We start from the raw sequence: 20430 nt of genomic DNA, 5'->3' as shown, positions 1-20430 counted from the left end.
GTCCTTTCTTGTCACTCCACACATCCATCTCGGCATCCGCATCGAATTTACATTCAGTTTCTGTTCCTCTTTCATTGATGTTGCCCAACATTTCCGTACTATATAAAAATGCGGGTCTCATGACTGTGTTGTAAATTCTTCCTTTCAGTTTCAGCGGTACTTTATATATCTTTTTTATGCCTCCACCGACGAAGTCGCCGGAGCCATTATGTTTTCAGGTTGTCCATCCAGCTGTCCGTCCGTGATAGGTTTTTGTTACCGCGGTAACTTGAGAACGGCTGAAGGGAACTTAGTCAAACTTGGTGCAAATATGTATAATGACTAATGAGGTAAAGATGAATTGATTCGATTTTGGGTTTCACGAGGTCAAAGGTCAAAGGTCGTGTTGGATCAAAATCCTGTTAATGCGATAACTTGTGAACCAGTGATGGGATTCTGACCAAATTTGGTGCAGTTATGTAGAATGATGTAAAGATGAACTGATTCAATTTTGGGGTCAAAGGTCAAAGCCTGTTATAGGTCTATAACTTGAGAACGGCTGAAGTGATCTAATTCAAACTTGGTACAGATATGTATGATGATGTAAAGATTAACTCATTCGATTTTGGGGTCCTGAGGTCAAAGGTCAAAGTCTGTAATAGGTCTATAACTTGAGAACGGCTAAAGAGATCTAATTCAAATTTGGTACAGATATGTATAATGATGTAAAGATTAACTGATTAGATTAGCTGTATACGAACAGAGAAGATGCAATCACTAATGATATCACCAACACCAGCAACTATATTGGGAACTATCAGGGATGCCTCTTCGTGGTGGTTGTACCTCCCCTCCCCCTCTACCCCCAGCACAAGTCGTGGCCCACATCTTCCACATTCGTCCCTGCTGCCCGAATTTGTCAGGGCAAGCACGGTCAGAGTGCCGATTGTCACAAGGTCAGAGTGCCGATTGGTCCACATGGCCCTTTTGGCCGATTGGTCCCCATGGACTGGCCCTTTCCATCTTGTCTCTCTAACTCTGTCATGACCCTGACTTCATGAAGGCGGGGGCACACCATCCTGGATGTGGGGGACCTCGGGGTCGCTCCTGCGAGATCGATCGGCTGTCTCCGTGCATGGGCTTGTCGGAGAGAACTGTCCGGGGCTATACAACAACAACTATATTGGGGGCATAGCTTTACGCATCGACTATTGTCTGTGCATGTTTAAATATTTTTTGGTTGAGATTTAAACTTGTTGGAAAGCAGAGCACCTTTTTAGCTCAGAATTTACATGACTTCAAGTTTTTACCGGCGCGGAAAGGATTCTCAGGTGTGGGCTTGAGGGCAGGCGTCGTGCCTGGGGCCGAGCTCACCAGAAACGACATGTAATGGGAAATCTTCACTCACCTTGCTGTACTGGATAATCACGTGTTTGAGGATGTTGTGTGGTGAGTCTCGCAGAAGTGGTTCCAGGGCAGGCAGGTGCACGCACTTCTGCAAAATGTTCTTCAGGGCATGTTTTGCCTGAGAATCATATGGGAAATTAGATGGAGAACAACATTCTCAAGAGGATCAGTGAGATTTCTAAAGAAGTTTAATTCCCAGATAGACTCTCATTCAAAGACATCATTACCGGTCTCTTATTTAACTTGTTAGTACAAAAGGCCTTTTGTACAAGAGAAAGTTGTCTGGTTTGATGTCTCGAGTTTTAACTTTAACCTCTTGTTGCCTTAAACGTCTCTCAAAATCTTCCTCTTCACCAATTGTTTTTATATTCTTTACAAATCCTCTTAACTTGCCTTATTTAACTTTTTTTATATTCCACTTTTTTTTTAGATAATCTTCTCACTCCTCAAACAACCCCACACCCTCTCCATTTCCCCCTTCCACACACTTTCATAAAATCACGTTATGGTTTAGCCAAAACTTTGTACGCTATCTAAGCCTACCTGGCCGTTTAGCTCCGTGTTAACTTAAAATTGTCCACCTTTCGTCGCCGGTCCACCTTTCAGGTTGTCCGTCTGTCCGTCCGTGATAGGTTTTTGTTACTGCGATAACTTGAGAACGGCTGAAGGGATCTTAGTCAAACTTGGCACAGGTATGTACAATGAGGAAAATATAAACTGATTAGATTTTGGGGTCATGAGGTCAAAGGTCAGAGGTCATGTTAGGTTAAAAAAAATCCTGTTACCGCGATAACTTGTGAACCAGTGATGGGATTCTGACCAAATTTGGTACACGTATGTATAATGATGTAAAAATAAACTGATTAGATGTTGGGCTCAGGAGGTCAAAGGTCAAAGTCTGTAATAGGTCTATAACTTGAGAACTGCTGAAGTGATCAAATTCAAACTTAGTACAGGGTTGTATAATGATGTAAAGATTAAGTGATTCGATTTTGGGGTCAAGAGGTCAAATGTGTAATAGGTCTATAACTTGAGAATGGCTGAAGTTATACAAATAAAACTCAGCACAGGGTTGTATAATATTGTAAAGATTAAGTGATTCGATTTTGGGGTCAAAGGTCAAATCTGTAATAGATCTATAACTTGAGAACTACTGAAGTGATCCAATTCAAACTTAGTACATGGTTGTATAATATTGTACAGATTAAGTGATTATATTTTGGGGTCAAAGGTCAAATCTGTAATAGGTCTATAACTTGAGAATGGCCAAAGGGATCTAATTCAAACTTGGTACAGATATGTATAATGATGTAAAGATTAAATTATTAGAATTTGGGGTCAAAGGTCAAATCTGTAATAGGTCTATAACTTGAGAATGGCTGAAGGGATCTAATTCAAACTTGGTACAGATATGTATAATGATGTAAAGATTAAATTATTAGAATTTGGGGGTCCTGAGGTCAAAGGTCAGAGGTAATGTCAGGTAAAAATGTGAGAACTTGTGAACAGCTGAAGGAATTTAAATTAAAACTTGGTATAGGTATGTACAGACTTGGCATTTAATATGGAATTTTTTTATTATTCTTGACTTGGGTTTACTTTCTGAACTCAGTATATCAATCTGGTGAGTTTCTTTTATGCTTCGGTGATTTCTTTGTCAAAAGAACCATGTCACTGATTGTCTTTCACAGCAAGAAGTCAATAACAGGATAATATCACAGGTGGCGTGACAAAATGTAAGGACAGGTACATTTGACGATTGGCTTCACAATCGGGTTGTTGGTTCTGTATTGGTGGAAAACAACTGCTGCACGTCTACAAAAGTTATTGCCGCTTCCTCTGGAGATGGTGGTCCGTCAACTTGACAATGCTGTTTGTCATGGAGTGGTGGCTTTACGAAATTCCGGCATGAAACAGCGTGCTATTGCTTGGCAGTATGGCATCACTCAAGGTCAGGTGTCAAAGATCCTGAAACGAAATGCTCAGAGGGGTGTCCCTACTCCAATACCGAGGCCAGGTCATCCCCGCAGAATCACAAGGAGAGATGATCGCCAGCTGCACCGGTTAGTCTGCAATGGCCGTACCAAGTCAGCTAATCGGCTTAGGGCTGAGTGGCAGCAACTGACAAATGTGCCTGTATCCAGAAGGCTAGTCAACCAACGACTGCTTCAAGCAGTCTATCGTGCCAGGCGTCCCCCGAGAAAGCCACGCCTGACCAGACAACACAGCCAGCGCCGATTGCAAAGGGCCAGAGAGCACCGTCAATGGCAGCCAGGACACTGGAATCACGTGACCTTCAGTGCCAAGTCTAGATTTCTGGTCTATCGTCAAGATGGCCGCGTCCGAGTATGCAGACAAGTGCATGAAGCCTACAACGAAGATTGTATAGTGCCAAGAGTCCAAGCTGGAGGTGGTGAGGTGACCGTTTGGGCTGCTTTTCATGCATGGGGCAAAACTGACCTGGTTGTTCTGAATGGAAACCTGAACCAGTTCAAGTACAGGGCCATTCTGGAAGAAAAATTGCTTCCATTTGCTCGTGCAGCCTTTCGAGGAAACTTTGTCTTCCAAGATGACAATGCACGGCCTCATCGTGCTCGCATGATCCAACACTTTCTTGTTGACCGTGGTGCCGAGCATATGGAGTGGCCTGCCATGTCCCCGGATATGAATCCGATAGAGAACTTGTGGGCAGAATTAACGTGTCATATCGACAACTTGGTCCAGCAGCCCACAACTGTGCGTGAATTGCAGCAGGCTATTGTCGCTGCATGGCAAGCGATTCCTGTCCAAACCTTGGCAAATCTCGTGAACAGCATGCCTCGACGTGTACGTGCTCTCCTGAATGCTCGTGGGGGTTACACGAAGTACTGAACTGTAATTTTACTGTCCGTAATCTCATTCATGATTTAACTTTTGTTTTTGTTGAAAATTTTTTTGGCTCATGTGTAAAATAAAGAGATACTTCTGGAAAACGTACAGAAGTTTAACACAGTACTGTCTGTGAATTGAGTTCGATATCAGTTTACATCACTTTCAAGGATTAATTTATTTGCTTCGAAATGTCAAATGTGGTTTTTGTTTCTTTTAAAGGTCACATCAACAAAATCTAGAATAATTTCAACATAATTCCAATGAACTTTTGGTTCTAAGTCATCTTGAAAAGTAAGTTCACCCCCACAAAAATAATATTCCATATTAAATGCCAAGTCTGTATGATGATGTAAGCATGAATTGATTAAATTTTGGGGTCAACCGGTCAAAGGTCAGAGGTCATGTCAGGTAAAAATGTGCTAACCTGGGCACAGCTGAATGTATTTGAATCAAACTTGGTACATGTATGTATAATGATGTAATAATGTGGACGAAGGCATATCAGTCGACGTCATGACGTCAAAGAGTGCCATTCTACTTCATAAAGTTTTGTGTGATATTGCTCTCCATTGTGGTATATCCAAAGCTTCCATTAACAAAAAGCTTGTATTTTACATCAGATTGTATTTCATGAAATAAAGCAATGTCCAATACCGAATGTCTAAGAGAAAAATAAATATATGCCTGGGCACATTTCTCCACCCGATGGCCTACCCACGCTACAAGGTCAGCTTTAATACGATAATCTTCCAATATTTTCCTTAAGACGCGAGAAAAAGTCACGTCTTCATCATCTCACAAAACCTAAAGAGGTGGAAAGCAGGTGAATGGATCATCGTTACCATGCCACATGTTACCTTGTGCTCCTGTCACTCACCGCCGCTCAGGTTCCCTAAGTTTGCACGGCCTCGTAAAATGGCAAAACCATCTGCTGGAGGCCAATGGTATCGTTGACTTCCCTTTCTACCAAATGTTTTTATAGCATTGAATCACGAATGGTCAATAACTGCTATTTGTTATTTGTTTGCATGAGCAACTTGAAGTGAAGCACAATTCGGATATCGGTCAACTCCAGCACGGAGTGTCCATTTAACCCTGAAACATCTGCTCATTGTTGGCTGTCCATCATGCACTTGGACGATGGTTTGTGATACAACCTGTGATGAGCTTTCTTTCTCGGTGTGACTAATACTCTTTTCCACAACATAAATTTTAACCCAGGTCTGGTTGGGCCCAGCGGGGCTACGAGTTTTTGAATTTGCAAGGCAGAGGCCCGGTCAGGCCATTTTGGGGTGCAGACGACGTGGATATAATTGGTAAGGGTCGTGCTGGATGAGTCTGTGTACCATTGTTGTTGCATCAAGTGTAAGCAAAGTATTGCTTATTTCATTTTGGAAGGAAAAAATTGATTAGATGTTGAAAAGTCTATCTTTAGAAATGTGTTTTTTTCTTGTTTAAAAAAAAAAAAAATCTATGAATTGAGAAACAATATGGAGAAAACCATTTCACCGGATGTTGGTAAAAATGATGAGATTGGTTCCAATGGTGGCCTAGTGTTAAAGATGCTATAAGATTGGTATCCAAGAGGTTATGAGTTCAAATCCACCTGAAGGCAGTGGTCTTGAGGTTCTAAACACTTCTTCTGTCATTGATGAAAATCTCTGGCGTCTTACCGTGTCACCTTCATCTATATATGTGCGCATCTTTTTTATATTTTTTATATATGCTTCTCTGCATCCGCTTCTCCGATCGATGTGAAACTTTAAATACAGAAGGAACTCTCCATGGAGATTATTTTATTGATAGTTCTGATGTCATAGGTCACATGGTATGACAGCTCTGTTGCAATAAAGGGAAAAAAATTGGGCATCTTCTCCGAACCCACTCAACGAAAAAATTCAAACTTTGCATATGTCATCAACTCCTCATAGGGATACGTATAGGGTGATAGCGATGACGTCATCAGTAAAGTGGTATTCCATCCATAATTGTTTGAACCAATCTCCTTATCCGAGAAATCTGAAACTTCAGATATATCTGATCTACGACCCGATGTCAATGAAGAATTAAATTTATGATGTCATCAGTCACTTCGTCTGAAGGCCATACAACAACAACATGCATTTTAAGGCCATTTTCCCTGCTAGAGCGGGGGTTAGCCTTGCAGTCCCCATGACAATCTTCTCCATATTGCCCTATTTTCTGCATCTCTCCTTGTTAACCCCCTTGCCCGCATTTCTTCTTCCACCATCTTTAGCCAAGTCTTTCTCGGTCTTCCCCGTCCTCTACTTCGTTCTACATTCATTTCCATCACTCTTCTCAACCAGTCACTTTCATCCTTCCTCAACACATGACCAAACCATCTCAACCTGTTCCTCTTCACAGCATCAATCACAGGCTCTATTCCCATCATCTTTCGCAATTCATCATTTGTCTTCCTCTCTCAACGATACTCCGCACATCCACCGAACCATTCGCATTTCCACCCTTTCCAGCCTTCGTTGCTGCTCCACAGTCATGACCCATGTCTCGCTCCCATAAATCATAACACTTCTCACACATGCAGCATACACCTTTCCCTTCAGCTTCAACGACACTCCCCTCCTCATCAGCACGCCACTCAGTTCCCGAAACTTCTTCCATGCACATCTCACTCGAGCAACCGTTGTCGTGTTTGATCCACCTCCATTCAGCATGTCTCCGAGGTAGCAAAATGTTTTCACACCTTCCAGCTTCACGCCGTCTCCAAGATCCAACTCAACATTTCCTCCATCTGCAGCTCCCTCTGTGCACACTTTACATTTGAATGTAGCTGCCACACTGGTTAATGGCCCTCTCAGACCACTACATTTTTGATGAACCCACTCAGCGCACATTGTACATTGAATGGAGTTCACTCCGACACCCTTCCTGCACACAGCACATGGCCACTTCCCAGTTCTTTCCACCTCACCACATGCTTTACCACTTGCCATCACCTTCGCCTTTCCTATATTCACCTTCAGACCTTTTGTCTCCATACATTCCTTCCACTTGTTCATCTTTTCCTTCAGTCCATCCATACTTTCCGCAATCAACACCAGATCATCTGCATACAACAACTCCCACGGTAAACCCTCCTTTACGTTCTGAGCCAGCACCTCCATCACAGCTACAAATAGTAGTGGACTTAGTACCGACCCCTGATGCACTCCCACCTTCACCTCAAACTCACCACTGTTCCTGTCCTTCGTCCTCACAGCTGTGCGGTGTGCGCGCTCTTTTGTACATTGCCATCACTACTCCGATCAACCATTCCTCCACTCCTAACTTCCTCAATGCCCATGTCAATACTTCATGTGGAACCCTATCGAATGCTTTCTCCAGATCAACAAACCCAAGAAACAACTTCTTCCTCTTCTCCATGTACTTCTTCTGCAACTGCCTCACAATAAAGAGCGCGTCTGTCGTTCCTCTTCCTGGCATAAATCCAAACTGCATTTCGTCGATCTTCACCTTCTTCCTTATCCTCCTCTCCAACACCCTTTCCAATACCTTCATTCCATGCTCGAATAACTTTATCCCTCGGTACGAGCCACACTCCTGAGGGTCACCTTTCCCCTTGTATAGAGGGATGAAGGTACTCTGTTCCCAACCCACTGGAATGCGCCCTTCTTTCACCACCAGATTACAGATCTCTGTCATTCTCTTCACACCCCAACTTCCTGCTGCCTTCAACATATCTCCCACAACTCCCATCGGCCCTCCCGCTTTTCTACCCTTCATTGCTTTTATCGCTTCCTCAACTTCCTTCTCAGTTATCTTCTCTGCCGGTCCTAAAACTGGGTTACTCTCTATGTTGCCATCCCATTCATTCTCTGTATTCAACAGCATTTCCATGTATCTTTTCCATCTTCCTTTAATTCCATCTGGGTCCACAACGATTTGTCCCACTTCATCCTTCAAGCAACTCACCCCCATCACATCACACCTCTCTTTCGCTATCTGCTTTGCAATCCTGAATACCGCTCTCGGACCCTCTTCCGAATCCAAGCATTCTCCGAACATTTTCCTGCATGCCTCCTGCGCCTTTGCTACCTCTTTCTTTGCAGCCTTCTTGGCTGCCTTATAACTTTCATGCTCTGCTTTTTCTGCTCCCGTACCCTTCGCCTTCTGCCACTCCTTGAACTTCTTCCTCTTCTCGTCAATCGTCTTTCCAACTTCATCATCCCACCACCATGTTTCCGAGTGCCTCGGTGGTCCTTTTGTCCATCCGCATACCTCACCAACGGCTCCCAACAGACTATCAACAACAGACTATCTGAAGGCCATATTGGATTGAAAATATAAACGAAGAAAAATTTCTGCTCCAGAACCGCTTAACAGATCGATGCGAAACTCGATACATATGATCGACTAGCCATGGGGAATATAGTGTGAAATTCTTTCATATTCACCTTCATTGATGCAGTTTAGCCTAAATGTGCGAAATAATGTACCACTATTTTATTGTATTACCTTGTTGTACCACTATTTACATCACTATGAGAAGTGTGGCTTTAAAATCCTTTAAAGTACAGCACCCCCACCCTCCACACTGCAATTTTAAAATGCTAATTCCATGTTTTTTTATACACTGTAAAACCTCACCTTGTTTTGAAAGTCGTCAGAGCTGTAAGGGGAAGTATATATCTGCAGCAGTTTTGTAAGAACGTTTTCTCTTGCTACAGCATAAGCATGTTCACTTGAGTGGCCTCCGATTTGTCCGAGGGACCAGGCAGCAGCTGCGCGCACGTAGGTTTCCTCGTCCTCGTTGAATAGCACCTGGGTAAGCAGTGGAGTACCCTGGTGTAAGAACAAAATGATGTGAGAAGGGATTAGAAGTTTGATTCTAGTTTAGTACATGGCAACATCCATGGAGTCCTGTATCACTCTCAAAAATCCATGGCAACTATTTCATTTGGAAGCAGCTCTTTCCTGCTAGGAAAGTCCAAGCAGCCAAAGAAAAGGGATGCGAAATGAACACGTACTATAGGTGGAATTAGATCTGCAATATGAAATTGTATGCTTTGTCATAAATGATATTTTGTGTTTTGATCTACCTTACTTTTTACAGAAGCCTGGTGTTGGCTTAGCGGTTAGGGTGCCGGCTTGGGATCCTGGGTTTGAATCCCGGTTGATTGCTGAATTAACGCCAGGGGGGTTGACTCAGCCTGTCATCCTTCCGAGGTCGGCAAATTGAGTACCAGTTCACTGGTAATTCCCTGTGTGTCACACGAGGCGACTAACAGGGCTGGTGGCAGGAAGGGCATCCAGCCATAAAACATTGCTTCAAAAAAGCAGACCACGGTGCCCAAAAAAGGCCAACCCCTGCTCTGCGGGGAAAAATGGCCTCTAATGGTGGTCTCTTACTCTGCAGAGCGTTGGTGCTGCCGAAGCAGTTTATTTTACTCAAAGTGAATGATTTTATTTGATGTGACACTTTATGAAATGGGAGCATGTAATTTGGTCCACGGTTTTCATGTTAAGCTGTTTGACTTGGCTCCACCAGAGACACGATGATAGCCGTGGCGAGGGTCTCGGCATGAGCAGCGACGTATCCAAGGGCCATGACTGCAGGCAGACGCGCACTTCCCTCATTTTCACCGATGAAATCTACCAGTGCAGGCAGTGCTCCAGCATTCACAATCAACTGGGAGAGCTGCAGGAAATGGCAGGAAAAAACACGTTTCCCCCTCACACACATGTCCTGTGCGTTTGTCCTATGAAAGGAAAGTCGTTTCAAGATAGTTTTCAAGATTTCCTAGGAAAGGAAATCCTAGTGCGTTTCAAACAGTCCATGCCAATGGCAAAATCAGGCAACATGGCAACATTTGAATGAGTTTCAGTTGCACGCGTCGTACCTCGGATGTGTGTTTGGCAATCTCGCACACAAGAATGGCGACATTCTTACGCACGACCTCGTCTGGATCTTGCAGACAGATGAAGGCTGTTGGAAACACCTCTGCCTCCACCACCAGCTCCGCCAGATCCACCGAGTGCTTGCCTATTTGGCTTAGAGCTGAGAACACTTGACGCTGCACATAAAGAAGGAAGGGAAAACGTGGCAGTGAATAGCTCGGCTTGTTTATGAAGTCCCCGAACCAGCATAATATGATCTGGAATATGACTAGCTCTAGAATAATAAAGCTAGCATAATATGATCTAGAATAATATGACTAGCTCTAGAATAATAAAACTAGCATAACGTGATCTAGAATAATATGGTTCGCTCTAGAATAATAAAACTAGCATAGTATAATCGAGAATAATATGACTGGCTCTAGAATAATAGAATTGGCATGATATGCTCTAGAATAATAAAACTAGCATAATATAATCTAGAATAATATAACTAGCTCCAGAATAATAAAACTAGCATAATATGATCTAGAATAATGTGACTAGCTCAAGAATAATAAAACTAGCATAATATAATCTAGAATAATATAACTAGCTCCAGAATAATAAAACTAGCATAATATGATCTAGAATAATGTGACTAGCTCGAGAATAATAAAACTAGCATAATATAATCTAGAATAATATAACTAGCTCCAGAATAATAAAACTAGCAATAATATGATCTAGAATAATCTGACTAGCTCTGGAATAATAAAACTAGCATAATATGATCTGGAATAATATAACTAGATCTGGAATAATGTGACTAGCTCTAGAATAATGAAACTAGCATAATATGATCGAGAATAATGTGACTAGCTCTCGAATAATAAAACTAGCATTATATGATCTGGAATAATCAGACTCGCTCTGGGATAATAAAACAAGCATAATATGATCTAGAATAATGTGACTCGCTCTAGAATAATAAAACTAGCATAATATGATCCAGAATGTTAGCTCTTTAATGCTAGCTCTTTCACGAGCCTTGATTCAGTATACAAAAAAAAATTGTCTGGTTGATTTGTTTGTGAAATAAATGTTAGCTCTTTCACGAGCCTCGATTCAGTATACAAAAAAAAATTGTCTGGTTGATTTGTTTGTGAAATAAATGTTAGCTCTTTCACGAGCCTCGATTCAGTATACAAAAAAAATAAAAATAATAATAATAATAATGTGACTGGCTATAGAATAATAAAACTAGCATCATATGCTCTAGAATATTGTGACTAGCTCTAGAATAATGAAACTAGCATAATATGATCTGGAATAATATAACTAGATCTGGAATAATGTGACTAGCTCTAGAATAATGAAACTAGCATAATATGATCGAGAATAATGTGACAAGCTCTCGAATAATAAAACTAGCATAATATGATCTGGAATAATAAGACTCGCTCTGGGATAATAAAACAAGCATAATATGATCTCGAATAATATGACTAGCTCTAGAATAATGAAACTAGCATAATATGATCTGGAATAATATAACTAGATCTGGAATAATGTGACTAGCTCTAGAATAATAAAACTAGCATAATATGATCTAGAATAATGTGACTGGCTATAGAATTATAAAACTAGCATAATATGCTCTAGAATAATGTGACTAGCTCTAGAATAATGAAACTAGCATAATATGATCTCGAATAATATGACTAGCTCGAGAATAATAAAACTAGCATAATATGATCTGGAACCTGGGTTAGACCGAACCCCAGGGGTTCAGTGAGCCAGTCTCAGGGGTTCGGCGGAGGTCCTCCAAAACGCATTGCAATTTTTTTTATTTTTTTTTAAAGTTTTGTATCAATTTTGAATCTATGTGTAATTACGCTTGTTATTAATATTATTATTATTTTGCTGTGTATGTTACGAACGAATGGAAATGTTATTTGTAATTGTATTCCCATCCCATTCATGGTTTCTCTGGTCTTTGTTTAAGAGAAGTTGTTTCACACTGACTGTTGTAAGTTGAATCAATGAGCAACTTGCTAATTATTCTGTTGATGGTGCTTACTTGCTTACTTACTTTCTGGATTTTGGACTTTGCAGGTGTTCGGAAATTCCAGTGAATAGCCTCGATTAGCTTGCCGTGTGCCGTGCGTCATTGGTCACGCCTTACCTTGGAGTGACTGATTAATTGAAAAGTAAGTTGGAAATGTTTGTGGATATGCAGGGCGGGTTCAGAGTTATATTAAAGTCAAAAGTGAATGGTGATTATAAAATATGATTGAATTACTCAGAAAATTAGATGGAGGTGATATAACTCCTTTGGTCGCAATTCAAAACTAACAATTCGCAGTTTTCTATGTAATATTATAATGGGATTTGAGGTGACATAGAGTTGGGTCGATAATAAATCCCGTCATCGTAACTATAAGTTATGTTTTCTTCATTAAAATTTCTGTTTTCAGAGGGGTACTGATTATATTTAAGCATGTTCCTTTTATAATTTTTGTCATATAATTATTTGCCCGAACTCAATTAAAATCAGTTTGTTACTTCTTTTTTTTTTTTGCGGTATGTCGAGCAAAAAAAGGAAGTGGTCGGAGGATTACGTGCGGTACTGGTTCACGTGTTTGACGGAATGGGACGGAAGTCAGCGTCCTCAATGCATGCTTTGCAATGTTAAGTTGAGCAACTCCAGCCTAGCACCAGCAAAACTACGGGAACACTTCAAAAAACTGCACGGCGAGGGGCAGTACAAAGACACAACGCTGGATGAATTCAAATTGAAGAGAGTCCGATTCGACGCAAGTGCTACCTTGCCCACTCTCGGCTTCGTTCCAATTGACAAACCGATCCTCACCGCGTCGTATGAAGTTGCGTACCTGATCGCAAAGCAGGGCAAACCGCACACCGTTGGCGAGACACTCATCAAACCGGCCGTGTTGAAGATTGCCAACATCATGCTGGGAAAAGCTGCTGAAAACAAGTTGTCTCTCGTTCCACTCTCAAATGACACCATCAGATGCAGAATCGATGACATGAGTGATGACATACTCGCCCAGGTAGACAGCATAATATGATCTAGAATAATATGACTAGCTCTAGACTAATAAAACTAGCATAATATTATCTAGAATAATGTGACTAGCTCCAGAATAATAAAACTAGCAGAATATGATCTAGAATAATGTGACTAGCTCTAGAATAATAAAACTAGCATAATATGCTCTAGAATAATGTGACTTGCTTTAGAATAATAAAACTAGCATAATATGATCTAGAATAATGTGACTAGCTCTAGACTAATAAAACTAGCATAATATCATCGAGAATAATGTGACTAGCTCTTGACTAATAAAACTAGCATTTTATGATCGAGAATAATGTGACTAGCTCTCGAATAATAAAACTAGCATAATATGATCTAGAATAATATGACTAGCTCCAGAATAACAAAACTAGCATAATATGATCTAGAATAATGTGACTTGCTCTAGAATAATAAAACTAGCATAATATGCTCTAGAATAATAAAACTAGCATGATATGATCTAGAATAATGTGACTAGCTCCAGAATAATAAAACTAGCATAATATGATCTCGAATAATGTGACTAGCTCTAGAATAATAAAACTAGCATGATGTGATCTACAATAATGTGACTAGCTCTAGAATAATAAAGCTAGCATGATATGATCCACAATAATAAAACTAGCATAATATGATCTAGAATAAAATGACTAGCTCCAGAATAATAAAACTAGCATAATATGATCTCAAATAATGTGACGAGCTCGAGAATAATAAAACTAGCATAATATGATCTAGAATAATGTGACTCCCTCTTGAATAACAAAACGAGCATAATATGATCTAGAATAATATGACTAGCTCTAGAATAATAAAACTAGCATAATATTATCGAGAATAATGTGACTAGCTCTAGAATAATAAAACGAGCATAATATTATCTAGAATAATATGCCTAGCTCTAGAATAATAAAACGAGCATTATATGATCTAGAATAATGTGACCAACTCTAGAATAATAAAACTAGCATATTATGATCTAGAATAATAAAACTAGCATGCTATGATCTAGAATAATAAAACTAGCATAATATGATCTAGAATAATGCGACTAGCTCCAGAATAATAAAACTAGCATAATATGATCTCGAATAATGTGACTAGCTCTAGAATAATAAAACTAGCATAATATGATCTAGAATAATATGACTAGCTCTAGAATAATAAAACTAGCATAATAGGATCTAGAATAATATGACTAGCTCAAGAATTATAAAACAAGCATAATATGATCCAGAATAATATCACTAGCTCTAGAATAATAAAACTAACGTAATACGATCTAGAATAATATGACTAGCTCGAGAGCAATAAAACTAACGTAATATGATCTAGAATAATATGACTAGCTCTAGAATGATAAAACTAGCATAATATGATCTAGAATAATACGTCTAGCTCTAGAATAATAGAACAAGCACTGTATGATCTAGAATAATGTGACCAGCTCTAGAATAATAAAACTAGCATAATATGATCTAGAATAATAAAACCAGCATGATATGATCTAGAATACTAAAACTAGCATAATATGATCTAGAATAATGTGGCTAGCTCCAGAATAATAAAACTAGCATAATATGATCTTGAATAATGTGACTAGCTCTAGAATAATAAAACTAGCATAATATGATCTTGAATAATGTGACTAGCTCTAGAATAATAAAACTAGCATAATATGATCCAGAACAATATGACTAGCTCTAGAATAATAAAACTAATGTAATATGATCTGGAATAATATGACTAGCTCTAGAACGATAAAACTAGCATAATGTGATCTAGAATAATATGACAAGCTCTAGAATAATAAAACTAATGTAATATGATCAAGAATACTATGACTTGCTCGAGAATGATAAAACGAGCATAATATGATCTAGAATAATATGACTAGCTCTAGAATAATAAAACTAGCATAATATGATATAGAATAATGATGCTCTAGAATAATAAAACTAGCATAATATGATCTAGAATAATATGACTAGCTCTAGAATAATAATACTAGCATAATATGATCTAGAATAATATGGCTAGCTCCAGAATAATAAAACTAGCATAATATGATACAGAATAATGATGCTCTAGAATAATAAAACTAGCATAATATGACTAGCTCTAGAATAATAAAACTAGCATAATATGATCTGGAATAATGATGCTCTAGAATAATAATACAAGCATAATATGATCTAGAATAATATGCCTAGCTCTAGAATAATAAAACTCACATAATATGATATGGAATAGTGACACTCTAGAATAATAATACTAGCATAATATGATCTAGAATAATATGACTAGCTCTAGAATAATAACACTAGCATAATATCATCTAGAATAATGACGCTCTAGAATAATAAAACTAGCATATGTTCTAGAATAATATGACTAGCTCTAGAATAAGAATACTAGCATAATATGATCTAGATTAATATGACTAGCTCTAGACTAATAAAACTAGCATAATATGATCTAGAATAATGTGACTAGCTCCAGAATAATAAAACACTAGCATAATATGCTATAGAATAATGATGCTCTAGAATAATAAAACTAGCATATGTTCTAGAATAATATGACTAGCTCTAGAATAAGAATACTAGCATAATATGATCTAGATTAATATGACTAGCTCTAGACTAATAAAACTAGCATAATATGATCTAGAATAACGTGACTGGCTCTAGAATAATAAAACCAGCATAATATGATCTCGAATAATGTGACTAGCTCTAGACTAATAAAACTAGCATAATATCATCTAGAATAATGTGACTAGCTCTAGACTAATAAAACTAGCATAATATGATCTAGAATAATGTGACTAGCTCTAGACTAATAAAACTAGCATAATATGATCTAGAATAATGTGACTAGCTCTAGAATAATAAAACTAGCATAATATGCTCTAGAATAATGTGACTTGCTTTAGAATAATAAAACTAGCATAATATCAGCTAGAATAATGTGACGAGCTCTAGACTAATAAAACGAGCATAATATGATCTAGAATAATGTGACTAGCTCCAGAATAATAAAACCAGCATAATATTATCTAGAATAACGTGACTAGCTCTAGAATAATAAAACCAGCATAATATGATCTAGAATAATGTGACTAGCTCTAGACTAATAAAACTAGCATAATATCATCTAGAATAATGTGACTAGCTCTAGACTAATAAAACTAGCATAATATGATCGAGAATAATGTGACTAGCTCTAGAATAATAAAACTAGCATATTATGCTCTAGAATAATATGACTAGCTCGAGAATAATAAAACGAGCATAATACGATATAGAATAATGACACTCTAGAATAATAATACTAGCATAATATGATCTAGAATAATATGACTAGCTCTGGAATACTAAAACTAGCATAATATGATATAGAATAATGATGCTCTAGAATAATAATACTAGCATAATATGATCTAGAATAATATGACTAGCTCTAGAATAATAAAACTAGCATAAATGATATAGAATAATGATGCTCTAGAATAATAAAACTAGCATATGATCTAGAATAATATGACTAGCTCCAGAATAATAATACTAGCATAATATCATCTAGAATAATGTGACTAGCTCTAGACTAATAAAACTAGCATAATATGATCTAGAATAATGCGACTAGCTCTAGAATAATAAAACTAGCATAATATCATCTAGAATAATGTGACTAGCTCTAGACTAACAAAACTAGCATAATATGATCTAGAATAATGTGACTAGCTCTAGACTAATAAAACTAGCATAATGTGATCTAGAATAATGTGACTAGCTCCAGAATAATAAAACTAGCATAATATGATCTAGAATAATATTACTAGCTCTGGACTAATAAAACTAGCATAATGTGATCTAGAATAATGTGACTAGCTCCAGAATAATAAAACGAGCATAATATGATCTAGAATAATGTGACTAGCTCCAGAATAATAAAACTAGCATAATGTGATCTAGAATAATGTGACTAGCTCTAGAATAATAAAACCAGCATAATATGATCTAGAATAATGAGACTAGCTCTCGACTAATAAAACTAGCATAATATCATCTAGAATAATGTGACTAGCTCCAGACTAATAAAACTAGCATAATATGATCTAGAATAATGCGACTAGCTCTAGAATAATAAAACTCGCATAATATGCTCTAGAATAATATGGCTAGCTCTAGAATAATAAAACTAGCATGATATGATAAAGAATAATGACGCTCTAGAATAATAAAACTAGCATAATATGATCTAGAATAATGTGGCTAGCTCCAGAATAATAATACTAGCATAATATGATCTAGAATAATATGCCTAGCTCTAGACTAATAAAACTAGCATAATATGATGTAGAATAATGATGCTCTAGAATAATAATACGAGCATAATATGATCTAGCATAATATGACTAGCTCTAGAATAATAAAACTAGCATAGTATGATATAGAATAATGATGCTCTAGGATAATAATACTAGCATAATATGATCTAGAATAATATGACTAGCTCTAGAATAATAAAACTAGCATAATATGATATAGAATAATGACGCTCTAGAATAATAATACTAGCATAATATGATCTAGAATAATGTGGCTAGCTCCAGAATAATAATACTAGCATAATATGATCTAGAATAATAAGCCTAGCTCTAGACTAATAAAACTAGCATAATATGATGTAGAATAATGATGCTCTAGAATAATAATACTAGCATAATATGACTAGCTCTAGAATAATAAAACTAGCATAATATGATATAGAATAATGATGCTCTAGGATAATAATACTAGCATAATATGATCTAGAATAATATGACTAGCTCTAGAATAATAAAACTAGCATAATATGATATAGAATAATGACGCTCTAGAATAATAATACAAGCATAATATGACCTAGAATAATATGACTAGCTCGAGAATAATAAAACTAGCATAATATGATATAGAATAATGACGCTCTAGACTAATAAAAGTAGCATAATATGATCTAGAATAATATGACGAGCTCTAGACTAATAAAACTAGCATAACATGATCTAGAATAATGTGATTAGCTCCAGAATAATAAAATTAGCATAATATGATCTAGAATAACGTGACTGGCTCTAGAATAATAAAACCAGCATATTATGATCTAGAATAATGTGACTAGCTCTAGACTAATAAAACTAGCATAATATCATCTAGAATAATGTGACTAGCTCTAGACTAATAAAACTAGCATAATATGATCTAGAATAATGTGACTAGCTCTAGACTAATAAAACTAGCATAATATGCTCTAGAATAATGTGACTTGCTCTAGAATAATAAAACTAGCATAATATGCTCTAGAATAATGTGACTTGCTTTAGAATAATAAAACTAGCATAATATCATCTAGAATAATGTGACGAGCTCGAGACTAATAAAACGAGCATAATATGATCTAGAATAATGTGACTAGCTCCAGAATAATAAAACCAGCATAATATTATCTAGAATAACGTGACTAGCTCTAGAATAATAAAACCAGCATAATATGATCTAGAATAATGTGACTAGCTCTAGACTAATAAAACTAGCATAATATCATCTAGAATAATGTGACTAGCTCTAGACTAATAAAACTAGCATAATGTGATCTAGAATAATGTGACTAGCTCTAGAATAATAAAACTAGCATATTATGCTCTAGAATAATGACTAGCTCTAGAATAATAAAACGAGCATAATATGATATAGAATAATGACACTCTAGAATAATAATACTAGCATAATATGATCTAGAATAATATGACTAGCTCTAGAATAATAAAACTAGCATAATATGATATAGAATAATGATGCTCTAGAATAATAAAACTAGCATAATATGATCTAGAATAGTATGACTAGCTCTAGAATAATAATACTCGCATAATATGATCTAGAATAATGATGCTCTCGAATAATAATACTAGCATAATATGACTAGCTCTAGAATAATAAAACTAGCATAATATGAGATAGAATAATGATGCTCTAGAATAATAAAACTAGCATATGATCTAGAATAATATGACTAACTCCCGAATAATAACACTAGCATAATATGATGTAGAATAATATTACTAGCTCTGGACTAATAAAACTAGCATAATGTGATCTAGAATAATGTGACTCGCTCCAGAATAATAAAACGAGCATAATATGATCTAGAATAATGTGACTAGCTCCAGAATAATAAAACTAGCATAATGTGATCTAGAATAATGTGACTAGCTCAAGAATAATAATACTAGCATAATATGATCTAGAATAATATGACTAGCTCTAGAATACTAAAACTAGCATAATATGATATAGAATAATGATGCTCTAGAATAATAATACTAGCATAGTATGATCTAGAATAATATGACTAGCTCGAGAATAATAAAACTAGCATAATATGATATAGAATAATGACGCTCTAGAATAATAATACGAGCATAATATGATCTAGAATAATATGACTAGCTCGAGAATAATAAAACTAGCATAATATGATATAGAATAATGACGCTCTAGAATAATAAAAGTAGCATAATATGATCTAGAATAATATGACGAGCTCTAGACTAATAAAACTAGCATAACATGATCTAGAATAATGTGATTAGCTCCAGAATAATAAAACTAGCATAATATGATCTAGAATAACGTGACTGGCTCTAGAATAATAAAACCAGCATAATATGATCTCGAATAATGTGACTAGCTCTAGACTAATAAAACTAGCATAATATCATCTAGAATAATGTGACTAGCTCTAGACTAATAAAACTAGCATAATATGATCTAGAATAATGTGACTAGCTCTAGACTAATAAAACTAGCATAATATGATCTAGAATAATGTGACTAGCTCTAGAATAATAAAACTAGCATAATATGCTCTAGAATAATGTGACTTGCTTTAGAATAATAAAACTAGCATAATATCAGCTAGAATAATGTGACGAGCTCTAGACTAATAAAACGAGCATAATATGATCTAGAATAATGTGACTAGCTCCAGAATAATAAAACCAGCATAATATTATCTAGAATAACGTGACTAGCTCTAGAATAATAAAACCAGCATAATATGATCTAGAATAATGTGACTAGCTCTAGACTAATAAAACTAGCATAATATCATCTAGAATAATGTGACTAGCTCTAGACTAATAAAACTAGCATAAT

At 36.8% G+C, this 20430-nt stretch overlaps 1 protein-coding gene across 2 annotated transcripts in view; it reads right to left on the bottom strand.

Moving 5' to 3' along the window:
* The window catches only part of SPAG6 (sperm associated antigen 6), a gene marked incomplete in the record, with an annotated part of 163176 nt that overhangs the window by 6367 nt on the left and 136379 nt on the right, over nucleotides 1–20430 (bottom strand). The window contains 4 exon segments of one of the 2 annotated variants that reach the window (XM_078781365.1): nucleotides 1388–1504; nucleotides 8887–9081; nucleotides 9785–9937; nucleotides 10140–10313. In XM_078781365.1, the coding sequence (XP_078637491.1) occupies nucleotides 1388–1504; nucleotides 8887–9081; nucleotides 9785–9937; nucleotides 10140–10313 (639 nt within the window). 2 annotated transcript variants of the gene reach the window in all.

This window comes from Myxine glutinosa, chromosome 7 (assembly GCF_964187855.1).
Source record: "Myxine glutinosa chromosome 7, kmMyxGlut1.1, whole genome shotgun sequence".
Classification (NCBI taxonomy): Eukaryota; Metazoa; Chordata; class Myxini; order Myxiniformes; family Myxinidae; genus Myxine; species Myxine glutinosa.
The sequence above is the reverse complement of the archived record's forward strand: the minus strand, read 5'-3'. Positions and strand labels throughout refer to the sequence as shown.